General features: G+C 40.3%; 1 protein-coding gene across 1 annotated transcript; it reads left to right on the top strand.

The window, feature by feature from the left end:
• Positions 1–615: 615 nt before the first annotated feature.
• On the top strand, positions 616–11,372 carry LOC148893400 (serine/threonine-protein phosphatase PP1-beta catalytic subunit-like). Its single transcript, XM_089003829.1, has 8 exons — positions 616–772; positions 3,355–3,486; positions 6,376–6,606; positions 6,683–6,787; positions 7,947–8,018; positions 9,509–9,660; positions 10,585–10,719; positions 10,819–11,372. Exons 1-8 carry the CDS (start codon positions 721–723, stop codon positions 10,921–10,923), a joined length of 984 nt encoding a protein of 327 aa, XP_088859955.1. The 5' UTR covers positions 616–720; the 3' UTR covers positions 10,924–11,372.
• The last annotated feature ends 1,609 nt before the right edge of the window (positions 11,373–12,981 follow it).

Below are 12,981 nucleotides of genomic sequence, written 5' to 3'. Positions count from 1 at the left end.
CGTGTTGATCCGTTTTGATGGCGAAATTAGAAGGAAAACACCTAAATAATGCAATGGGGAATCGTTGTGTGTTGCACCAAGACTACTATTTGATACGAGCTGACACAAATTCCCAGCAGACAAATCAGCCCATTTCCAACGGAGCTTAGGCACCATCTTGTGTATTTTCTGGAACGCCATATTGGAGTCCAGACGTCACAAAATGACACGGAAGGACTTATTTAATTGATTGCAAACATGTATGCTTTCCTCTTCAGAAATATTTGAATCATATTCGTAACTGGATGAGTAACAAGAAAGCATCCTCTCCGAATCTGACGCCATTGTTTTGAATCTCGAGCAAAGCAAGACGTATTCGCGTGAATTCACGAACAAGGGGGCGGGACCTTCTGAAACTGAAACTTTTGTAGGTCATTTTGAAATCTCAGCCTGCGTGTTTTGGGTATTTTAGATGCTATAAAAGTTTTTCTGATACCAGTTAGGAAACAAAAAATGGTGTCGGTTGTCCTTTAAGTAAAGGACACTGCCGGGTGACACTCTTATTTTTTGAATGTATCGCATCGGACAAAGTGAATGACATTTTTCTAAAGCAAAGTAAAACACTGTCACTGCGATTGTTTGGTTAACTCTCTCACATGGTGACAACAGCGCCCCCGAGTGGACGCCTAACGCACTGCTTTTTACTGTCAAGTCCGGTCCGACTCCCAACAGAGCGTGAAGATGGCGGAGGGTGAATTAAACGTGGACAGCCTAATCTCTCGCCTCCTCGAAGGTGAGTAGAAACACCCACCGAGCAATCGCGATTTCCTACACCCGGTTTGGATCATTTCCTGCCGCGGGTTTGTTCCCCAATCCACCTTACTAGCCGCCTCGATTTTACGTCGCCAAAATAGCGGCGGTGCTAACAGGCTAGCTCGTTAGCCTCGCGCTATCTCAAGCCCCTCAGTGTTTATAAACAGTCCAGGGGTGAACGCCTACGTTTCGGGAACGCTGAGCTTCGTCGTATACTAGTTTACGACATTCAAACCCACGTTCTTGATTATCTGTTGCGTTATTAATAATACTCAAAAATGACGAAGGTTGAATATTACGTTGTGTCGAATAGGAGTGGCAGCTTTATGTATGTGGAAATGTCCCCAAACTCTCGAATTTAGCTTGTCTTCATTAAATATCTGGAAACGACTCGTTGTTTTAATACGAACACCCAAAGCTTCATCAACATGTCTTTCGCAAACTTTTAAACTCGTTACTACGTAAGCGTTACTTAAAAAAACAATTAAAACATAACTCTCCAAATACCAGCGTCACGGCTAACATAAAAATGCAATAATAATAATAATACATTTTATTTCAAGCGCCTTTCAAAGCTCTCAATCACACTACAGTCACTTGTGACACTGCACAGACAAGCATAGATACAATAATAAATAAAATACAATTCTAAATATAATACAATAAATAAATTACAATTATAAATAGAAACGAGATAGAGCTAGCTGGCGAGTAGTGTAGTAGGCCCAAGTGTTCATCAGAAACTACGTTTATTTACCTCGGTAAGAGACGAAATTTTAAAGGTCACTGTGTGTGTTGCACAACTATTTATTATTTTGCCTCGCAAGCGGGAATTTCATCTATGTACACAAGACAGTGTTGGCAAGTGTCACAAATGATGTAATATTTTGGCCACCCCAGATCTCACCATTGAGTATTATTATTCGGTCATAAATCATCAAGAATTTATCGAGCAATATCGGTAATCTGTGACACATTGGCCTGTTAATGATGCTGTGATGGAGTGTCCTTCTGCCGCAAAAAGCAAAACCAGAGTAGACATAGAGACGTTTGAATGTCATTAATATTTCTGCTCTGACGGTTATGCGGAGGTTTACGCCAGTCAGATTGATAGATAGCCTCCTATTTTCAATGACACAGCAAATTTAAAATTTGGGGTGGAGTGAGACAGAAACCACACACTATATATGACTAACGTCGAAAGTAGACATTATCCAGGAGCCTAATAATTGCGCTAAAATAACCGCGTCATGGCCAACTAACCCTAATTATGATAAAATAGCAAATTCATGACTAGCTAAGAGTTCCCCACTTTGACGATTGACAAGTGAGAGTATATAAATGAATACAGGCGTTCCCAGTTTACTTTATTTTCATATTTTTCATTTAATTATGTGGGTTGTGGTTGATGAATAAGAGGACGTTTGGGCTAATTGCTACCTCACTAATTTACATTTTTATGGTGGGAGGACCAGATTGCAAAGAAAGTGGGGGTGGTGAAAAATGCAATATGATCAGTATTCATGTTGTTAATGAAGAGCCTTGCTGTTCCCAAGGGTGCCTTTTTTTTTTTTTTTTTTTGCTTTGGCATCGTTTAAAATGTCCTTGGCGCACTTTCGTGCGATTTATTTCTCATGTGTCACCGCCGTGATGAATGAACACCGAGGACAAAAACACTCCATTTTTTATACCCCTTAAAAGACAGCCGACATCTTCGGACAAGTTGCGTCTGTAATTTGTAAAATCACTTCTTCTACTGAGCGCATTTTACAAAGATTCCACCGCATATAGCTATATTTTACGTTTTCAGACTCAATTATATTCATTCATATTCAATATTCATGCAGTCTTGTTTTCGAGTTGATGACGAGATGATGAACTCTTGTGTCGCAGTCAATTGCGGTAACACGCATAAAGGTATAAGTTTACACAAATTCCCAGTTGACAAATCAGCCCATTTCCAACAGAGCTTGTGCGCCATTTTGTGCATTTTCTGGGCGCTACATTGGAGTCCAGCCAGCTCGAATTGATACGGAATGACTTCTTTAATCGATTGCAAACATTTGTGCTTTCCTCTTCAGAACTATTTGAATCATATTCACAGCTGGATTAGTAAAAAGAAAGTATCTTCTCCGTATCTGATCTCTCTGAAGCCATTGTTTTGATTCTGGAGCAAGGCAGTTTGTGAAGGAGTATCCGGGTGTGACATCACGAACAAGGGGGCGGGACTTTCTGAATCCCCAGTTCTGAGCTCATTTTGTGGCACTTTTGGGACACTTTAACTCATTTTTATTGGTGTTTTGCATTTGACTAAAAATATCAGCCTGCGTGTTTTGGGTATTTTAGATGCTATAAAACGTTTTTCTGATGTCAGTTACGAAACAAAAAATGGTGTCGGTTGTCCTTTAAGTGTTTTCTTGGTTGTGTCGAAAGCACGTTCTAGTCGATAAACCCTCCCCGCCCCATTGAATTAACACACTTGAATTAAAAATGGCATTAACGTTTTGCTGATGAATGTTATCTTGAAACAATTACGTTGAAATAACTCTCTGTGTACTCTAGTGAGGGGATGCCGCCCGGGTAAGATCGTCCAGATGACCGAGGCGGAGGTACGGGGCTTGTGCATCAAATCCCGCGAGATCTTCCTCAGTCAGCCCATCCTGCTGGAGCTCGAAGCTCCTCTCAAGATATGTGGTCAGTTTACTCCCCCTTGACTCTCACTTATTTCATTTTGTTTGTGTGCCTGTAACCTTCCAAGAAGGCTGTTAGCAAAAGAAAAATCCTCCCAGGTTGCCTTGTTTATTTCATTAGGCTAATTAGCCATACGCTCCCGACACCCGGGTTAACGTGTGTTTTCACATGTTCCCTCAAACGTTTTTGTCTGTACAGAGTTTACCTGCTCATACAAGAGACAAAGTATAAACCGCATTTTACCTCACGTCATGGACGAATCGAATGCATAAAACATCGTCTGCCGTTCGTTTGACATGTACAGTAAAATCTCGTTATATGGATATCGGTTATATCGATAGTACCGCTTATTACGATACTATTTCTATGCACGCAAGGAGAAAATTACATGCAAACAGGGTCGGATATATCGATAGTCCTGGTTATATCGATATTTTTTCGGACCCCCGAGAATATCGATATAACGAGACTTTACTGTATTTGAAAGTGTGTATGAGAAAGCGACACACAGTACATTTTGGGTACTTTTTTTCATCTGAAAACACCCTGTTGATTGTGAAATTAGAAGAAAAACTACATAAATAACACGATGGTGAATCGTTGTGTGTCGCAGCCAATTGCGGTAGCACGCATAAAGAAGGTGTAAATTGACACAAATTCCCAGCGGACAAATCAGCCCATTTCCAACGGCGCTTGTGTGCCATCTTGTGCATTTTCTTGGCGCTACATTGGAGTCCAGGATACAGAAGGACTTCTTTAATCGATTGCAAACATGTATGCTTTCCTCTTCAGAACTATTTGAATCCTATTCATAACTGGATGAGTAACAAGAAAGCATCTTCTCCGAATCTAAACTCTCTGAAGCCATTGTTTTGATTCTGGAGCAAGGCAGTGTGTGACCAATAGTGACGTCCTGAACAAGGGGGCGGGACTTTCTGAAAATCCCCAGTTCCAAGCTCATTTTGTGGCAGTTTTCGGACAGTTTAAGTCATTTTTATTGTTTTTTTGCATTTAACTAAAAATAATCAGCCTGCTTGTTTTGGGTATTTTAGATGCTATAAAACGTTTTTCTGATGTCGTTAGGGAAAAAAAACTGGTGTCGGTTGTCCTTTAAGGGCGAGCTTTGTGTATATCTCAGGAAAAATTGCGAGGGATGAGAATTTGATTTACAGTCAAGGTTAGCGTGCTGTTCATGCAGAAAGAAGCGTTGTGAGTATTGTGGGCTGCTCCACTGGGGAACTCCCACTCTTATGTTCACCGACACACCCACGCACGCACACACACACACACACACACACACACACACACAAACTATTTCTTGTGCTGCAGCTCTGAGTTGTCTTATGTAACCAGACCGCATCACAGAACGCCCACCTTGAGTGGCTCTCTTACTTAGAATATCTTCTCATGGCTCTTACACTAAACGAAGGCACTCGGGTGCATTTGTGCGTTCCACACATCTCTTGATTTTTCGTCCATATTTTTTGGTGGATGACTTATCGGTTGCCGGGTAGCCACAAGACCTCCATTTTGTTTTTTGGGGGGCCGATGTAGGCAGCGAAATGCCAAATCGTTCTTTATCACTTCTTCAATCATTCACTTGGATTGGATTAGCCTTTATTAGTCTCACAGTGGAGAAATGTACATTTCACAACAGCAAAGTGATGGAAGGAAGAGGAAAGGAAAGGAAGAAGTAGAAAAACAAGATAACGGAGCTGCTGGAAAGGCAGCCACACTAGATACAAAAACAAAAGAACAAAATAATATCACAACACAAAGAGCACTTTCTGCGCCCTCTTTGTTGTAGTTCTAGATGAAAGAGTAGAAAAATCAAAGCCTCCTTTTCACCAGTGTATCAGGGAAGTCATCGTAAAATGTGCACGTCTGCTACTTGCTCAATGTTGAAAGCAAACACAAATCTGTAGCATCCATTGATGAAATAGATTGTCACACAACTCCTGTCCTACGTAAATCCGCTTCAATTCCAAGCCGCGACTTTCCAACAGCACCGACCTTTCCGCTGAACAAAGGGGGGCTGTGAAAAAGCTGCCTATTACAGGCGCAAAAAAAGCACAAACACCCCAGTCCAACACTGACACTGAGTCCAAATTAGACACTGAGTCCAAATTAGAACTGCTCTTACTGATGAGCTAATAGATAGCTAGCTACCTAGCTATATAGCTAATAGATCGCCAGCTAGATAGATAACTAACCAGAGAGCTAATAGCCAGCGAGACAGCTAACTAGCTAGCTATATAGCAAATAGATAGCCAGCTAGATAGCTAGCTAGCGTTATAGCTAATAGATAGCCAGATAGATTGATAGTTAACAGCCAGATACCTAATAGATAGCTAGATAGACAGCTAACTAGTTAGCTATATAGCTTATAGATAGCCAGCTAGATTGATAGCTAGCCAGCCAGATAGCTAATAGATAGACAGCTAGCTAGCTATACAGCTAATAGATAGCCAGCTAGCTAGCTCGCTAGCCAGCCAGAGAGCTAATAGATAGCAAATAGATAGCCAGGTAGCTAGCTCGATAGCAAACTAGATAGCTAGCTAGATAGCATTTTTATAATATAGTTATATTTTTATTTCGTGTTGAATAAAAGAAGAACACCTCAGGTTGTGTTGTGGAATTTTTGCTACCTAGTTAATAGATAGCCAATAGGTAACTAATAGATAGACAGCTAGCTAGCTTTATAGCTAATACATAGATAGCTAGCTTGCCGCCAGTTTTTCACCCAAAACGAAGGGAAAATGAATACCAAAAAAAATCCCGTGACAGTACACGATTGTCGTACAAAATGGGAGCCAGAACGTCTTTTTGTGGCAAAATGTACGCAAAGAAAATCAAATGTGCCTGTTTACACCTGTCGTATGTTATCATCAGGTGACATCCACGGGCAGTACACGGATCTCCTCCGTCTTTTCGAGTACGGCGGTTTTCCGCCGGAGGCTAACTACCTATTCCTCGGCGACTACGTGGACCGTGGCAAGCAATCGCTGGAGACCATCTGCCTGTTGTTGGCCTACAAAATCAAATACCCGGAGAACTTCTTCCTACTCAGGGGCAACCACGAATGCGCCTCCATCAACCGCATTTACGGCTTCTACGACGAGTGTGCGTACAAAGGAAAATTACACTTCCGGTTGTCATTACGCGCTGTAAATAAACTTTGCGTCTGCGCTTCCTTCAGGTAAGCGTAGGTTTAACATCAAGCTGTGGAAGACTTTCACCGATTGCTTCAACTGCCTTCCCATTGCCGCCATCATCGATGAGAAGATCTTCTGCTGCCACGGAGGTCAGTTCGCTGTCGTACAAATGTACCGATAAAACGGTACAACCAAAAAAAATACATCATTCACTGACATTCCCCACTTTATTCGGGAATCGAAAAGCATGACGTGGAGCGCCATTCGGGTGATAGTTTTTCATGCGGGGGGCGCAGATAAAGCGCTGGCCAGACCTCTGACAATGTTTTTCCCTTCCACAAGGTGGCAGCATTTCCATTTTGTCCATAGTAGCGCTTTGTAACACCTTCAGCTCTTGTTAAAGCGCTACATGAACCAATATGCATGTAATGCATTGCATTTTGGACAGCCGCCCCCATTTCAAGCTCAGATAACTCCAGACCCATATAACCAGGAATTAACTGTTTTTTTATGATGAAAGAAAAGTGTGTAACGTTTTGTTTTGTTGTTTTGTTTTGTTTAATGTTTATGTAGTCCTAAAACCCAATATTCCCGTGGGTCCTGGAATTTGAGTGAAAATGACAAAAACCCTGGCACTGGAGTGGAGACATTTTTGCACATCATCTGGCAGTGAATGAGTTAAGGGGGAAAAATCGCTCAACTTTTTATTGCTATTAGTATTATTTTTAACGTAACAATTTATCGTGTTATCCGATTGCAATTTATCATTCTGGGTTCTTGATTCATCTTCTGCCTTTTCTCCGGTGATTTCTGACCTTTTTCACACGCATGGCAACAATCCAAAAAGGGGCCCATGGTAGCAAACAAATTTGTTTTTAAACTCATTCACTGCCAGATGATGTGTAAGACTGTAACTCAGCGTAAGAAACCTTAGACTCTCTTCTTTCATCAGAAAAAAAGAGTTAATTCCTAAGTTATATGGGTCTGCAGTTATCTGAGCTTGAAATTGGGGTGGCTGTACAAAATACAATACATATTGATTTATTTAGTGCTTTAAGAATAGCTGAAGCTGTAACAAAGCGCTAACATGGACAAAAGGCAAATGCTGCCCCCTCGTGGGTAAGGGAAAAACATTGCCAGAGGTCTGACCAGCGCTTTATCGGCACCCCCGCAAGAAATAAAAACGAACCAATTCGGGAATGACGCTCCACGTCATGCTTTTCAATTCCCGAATAAATTCAGGAATGACAGTGAACGAGTTAATTTTAATATCAACAAAGTAATTTTGTTTATTTTTTTTTTTTCTAGGACTTTCACCAGATTTGCAGTCAATGGAGCAGATCCGAAGGATCATGAGGCCAACGGATGTGCCCGATACAGGTCATATACAGTAAAGTCTCGTTATATCGATATTCAAGGGAGTCCGAAAAAATATCGATATAACCTGGACTATCGATATATCCGATCCTGTTTGCATGTAATTTTCTCCGTGCGTGCATAGAAATAGTATCGATAAAACCGGGACTATCGATATATCCGATATCGATATAACGAGACTTTACTGTATTTGTTTGTCCCTCCTTCATATGAGGCCTACAGACTTTGGTGCCAGTTCAATAAAGCCCCCTGGTGGTGGATAATTATATTGCAACTAAAACAAACACCAAAAACTGGCTTTAAAAGTTTAAAGCATGCACTGATTTTTTTTTTTGAGGGGGAAACCCTAACTATACAAAAAATGCTAATAGACCTCCAATATACATTTTCCATGAAAATGTATCATAATAAACAAACAAATCATAATAAAAGTTGAAAAAATAAATGAAAAAAATCTGCTAACAAAAATTTAAAAACGGATAACATTGAAAAAATATTTATACAGTGATAACTTGGCTTACGAACTTAATTGGTTCCCAGACAAAGTCCGTAAGGTGAAAAGTGAGTATCCCAATAATTACTTTCCCATAGGAAACCATTAAAATGAGAATAATCCGTTCCCAGGTCCCCATAAAACATAATTTTCTACTTTCCAATTTTCTAAGCCTTAAAACCACACAAAATATACCTTATTTTATGTATAATAAATGTGCTATGGTATTATAATTAAAGAAATAAACTGTACCGTATAATAATAAAGTCATTTTATTTACCTTTGTGATGGTTGTTGATGGCTTGATGGAATACAGTGGCCGGTTTCATCAGCATTAAACACTTGATCAGGAACGTCGCCTTCTTCTTTCACCATCTTGAGGAATGATCCCTTGTAGGTGCTTTCTCTGCGATAATTTTAGCTTGTTCCTCATCAATTGTGTTCTCTTTAGTTGGGTTGATAGCTTTTTGCATCAAGTGTACAGATGGCTTGTGCGGGTTGTTTGTGGAGCCTGATTGATGGGATATTTTAACCTTGTAGTCTACACTCTGCTTTTGAACTATCAAAGTTGAAACCAGTCCAAATTTCACTGTTTCCTATCCATTTTATCACTCTCTCTCTGTCGTCTGCCTGTCTCTTTAGTGTTTAAACCACCTCCCCTCACTGCTGCGTTCTTGACCAATCACGTGGCTTTAACCGAAGACTGGGGGCGGGGAATAGAGGACGAAAACAAGCCGGCTGCCATTTTATTGTTAGGAGAACGGGCTCATTCGCCAACGACACATCACTCATTGTGACGCTCCGTGTGTATCCCAAAAAATAGTTTGTATGCCAAGGTAAAATTTTCATAAATGTAACGTTGGTGTACCAAAAAGTTCGTAAGCCAAGGGGTTCGTAAACCGAGGTATCACCGTATGGTCAAATTCGGAATGTGTCCCCCTCAATCAACAGAATTCAGCGGAAAACAACTCCACGTTTCTGTCTTTTTCCTGATCTCCAGGCCTCCTCTGCGACCTGCTTTGGTCCGACCCGGACAAGGACGTTCAAGGTTGGGGCGAAAACGACCGCGGCGTCTCCTTCACCTTCGGCGCCGACGTCGTCAGCAAGTTCCTCAACCGCCACGACTTAGATCTCATTTGCAGGGCTCACCAGGTGAGCGGCGTGGAGTCGCCTCGATATGGATTCACCGTCGCAGGCGTTGAGAATGACAAAAAAAATAGTTGACAATTTATATTTATATTTCATATTAGCGATCTAGCTAGCTTGCTATATAATAATAATAATAATAATAATAATAATAATAATAATAATAATAATAATAATAATAATACATTTCATTTTTAGGTACCTTTCGGCGCTCTCGGGGTCACTTTGCAAAGTTTTTCTGTGTATTAGCTATATAGATAGCTACCTAGCTGTTTGAGTCAGGAAACATATTAGCTATCTAGCTAGCTAGCTATTAGCTGTATAGCTATCTATTAGCTGTCTAGTTATCGATTAGCTAGCTAGCTAGCTAGCTATCTTTTTGAGTTATTCCGGGTTGAGTTAACGCTGGCGCCTGTGGCTGCCGCTGCTCACCCACAGAAAAACTTATCCTGTGACTGTGGGGTAACCTTGGGAGTTATGAGGGGCACTTATATGTGAAATATATTATTATTATTATTTTTCTATTTCATATTAGCTATCTAGCTAACTTGCTATTTATTAGCTATATAGCTAGCTACCTAGCAATTTGAGTGAGGAAACATATAATATTTCTATTTCATATTACCTATCTAGCTAGCTTGCTATCTATTAGCTTTTAGTTTGCTACCTAGCAATTTGAGTCAGGAAACATATTAGCTATCTAGCTAGCTAGGTATCTGTTAGCTGTCTTGCTATCTATTAGTTAGCTAGCTAGCTTTCTATGTTTTTGAGTGTTTCCAGGTTGAGTGAACGCTAGCGCGTGTGGCTGCCGCTGCTCACCCACAAAAAAAACGTATCGTGTGACTGTAATGTGACCGTGAGAGTTTTGAAAGGCGCTTATAAATGAAATGTGTTATCATAATTATTATTCATGCGCGTCTCCTCCGACAGGTTGTGGAGGACGGGTACGAGTTCTTTGCAAAACGCCAATTGGTCACGCTCTTTTCGGCGCCCAACTACTGCGGGGAGTTCGACAACGCCGGCGGCATGATGAGCGTGGACGAATCGCTCATGTGCTCCTTCCAGGTACGCACACACACACACACACACACACACACGAACACACACACACACACTCACAAACACACACTTAGTCAATTGTATGTTCGTTTTTCTTGTTTGAAGATTTTAAAGCCCTCAGAGAAGAAGGCCAAATATCAGTATGGGGGAGTCAATTCCGGTCGGCCTGTCACACCTTCCCGCACCACTCAGGCCCCCAAGAAGAGGTGAACATGCAACAGAGCCCCCCCCCCACCCACCACACCCCAAACTCCCTACACACACATCAAACAATCCATAGCTTCTCCTTCTCCCGCGTCAAAACAGATACAGTGGAACCTCCAAAGTTGTGGTAAAAAAAAAATTCCCAGCCGTTGTTTCCGTTGTCTAAGAATAAGAAAGCCTTTAATAATACATTATATCCTATAAAATATCTTCATAAATCCAACTCCGACGATATTGCCGAAGTGCTGTGAAGTGTATTTCTGTTAGCCTGGTTACATTTTTAATGCTGTGTCATGGAAATTATATGTGTGCACTTGGCGCTCATTTTGTGCCTATAGCAGACGGCCTGTGTGACAGTGAGATTGAGTTTAATTTTTTTTTGTTTCATTTCTCGCTCTCTCGCCCTCTCGCCCTCTCTCTGTCTTTCTCTCTCTATACAGTATATATATATATATATATACATACGTTATAATATAAGTCTCGTTATATCGATATTCAAGGGAGTCCGAAAAAATATCGATATAACCGGGACTATCGATATATCCGACCCGGTTAGCATGTAATTTTCTCCGTGCGTGCATAGTAATAGTATCGATATAACCGGGACTATCGATATATCCGATATCGATATAACGAGACTTTACTGTGTATATATATATATGTGTGTGTGTGTGTATATATATATATATATATATATATGTGTGTGTATGTATGTATGTATATGTGTGCGTATATATATATACATACATACACACATATATATATATATATATATATATATATATATATTATTGTTTTTTTAAGTATATGCATATGCATATATATATGTATATGTATATATATATATATATCTATATATATATGTGTGTGTGTGTGTATATATACTGTCCTCTTACCCATTTCGTCTGCCCCTCTCCTTCATCCATTGACAGCTTTTTCCTTAACATGCACACATACCCAAATTAGCTGTGAGCAATCTGTTTATTTACATTTTTATTTTACCCGTTTGTCAATAATTTGTTGTTCTTGAAGGAGGGATGGTGAAAGAAAAAAAATGCTTAGTTTTTTTATTTTCCTTGACAGACAAAAAAAAATTCAAATTCGTGTCATTTTGCCGAGTTTTATTCTCGAGTTTAAGCGTATAAGCGTGCATATCAGTACATCTATTTGCACTGAGTTGGAAAGAAATGTGTAGACATGGGAATTTATGAAAGCTTTAACTTTTCGCCCTCTAGACATACATTCCACTGTGCCTCCGTTTTTGAAAGTTCCACATACACAGTGGAACCTCCAACGCAGAAGTGACTTGACACCAACCGCTTAAAGTACACATTATCTGTACCATGAACAATTTTGTAGTCGGTCACAAGAGATCCAAATAAAAGTTAATAGTTCACAAAATTGCTCAATACCGCCGTTGAACTTTGGCGGTTCCACTGAATGTATTTTTGTTTGTCATATCAGATCCACGCAACTTCTTTTTTTTTTCTATATATTTTAACATGACAACAAAATCATTACATTTTTCACCGATGGTCAGTATTTTTACTTGATTATTTTCAATAGAAATGTGTGTGTTGTGTGGCTGGCATGTCCATGCTTTTTCTATAAGTGCTTAAAACCAGCTTGCGGATTTCCTGTTGGTGTTTCAAAAGAATACTTAATAGTCAAATGAGTCGTGTGTGTGTGATGATTGGAAGCTTCGAAGCCAAGAATTGTCCATCCGTACCGCTTCTCCTCTTCCCACCATTGACTGGCAAAGTGGGGGTGGGCATTGGCTGGCACCTGACCTGGCATTGCTATTGTGATCGTGACGCCACCTGGTGTTTAGATGCGTGTACTACAGTGTATCTCTCCGGCTCTTTGGGGTATTCTTCTCTCTGTGGTTGTTTTTGTTTTCCTCTATTCGCGCACTTGACATTTTAATTTATTTCCGAATGACGATGACGACACATGAAATGAATGAAGTGTTAACCCGGGTTTGGGATTTGTACAAGTTTGAAAGTCAATAAATGGATGGAAACTCAGTTGTTCATTGTAGATTTTGTCCTTTTTTTCATGTTT

This window comes from Hippocampus bargibanti, linkage group LG09 (assembly GCF_051943395.1).
Source record: "Hippocampus bargibanti isolate YZ-2025 linkage group LG09, ASM5194339v1, whole genome shotgun sequence".
Classification (NCBI taxonomy): Eukaryota; Metazoa; Chordata; class Actinopteri; order Syngnathiformes; family Syngnathidae; genus Hippocampus; species Hippocampus bargibanti.
Note: the sequence above shows the minus strand (reverse complement) of the source record. Positions and strands in the feature narration are given on the sequence as shown.

What these genes read in the sequence shown, in the direction of transcription:
- LOC148893400 (XM_089003829.1), top strand. Translation starts at nt 721, where the DNA reads ATGGCGGAGGGTGAATTAAACGTGGACAGCCTAATCTCTCGCCTCCTC. An exon ending in AATCTCTCGCCTCCTCGAAG is followed by an intron (nt 773 to 3,354) that starts GTGAGTAGAAAC and finishes TGTGTACTCTAG; the next exon opens with TGAGGGGATGCCGCCCGGGT. An exon ending in AGCTCCTCTCAAGATATGTG is followed by an intron (nt 3,487 to 6,375) that starts GTCAGTTTACTC and finishes TGTTATCATCAG; the next exon opens with GTGACATCCACGGGCAGTAC.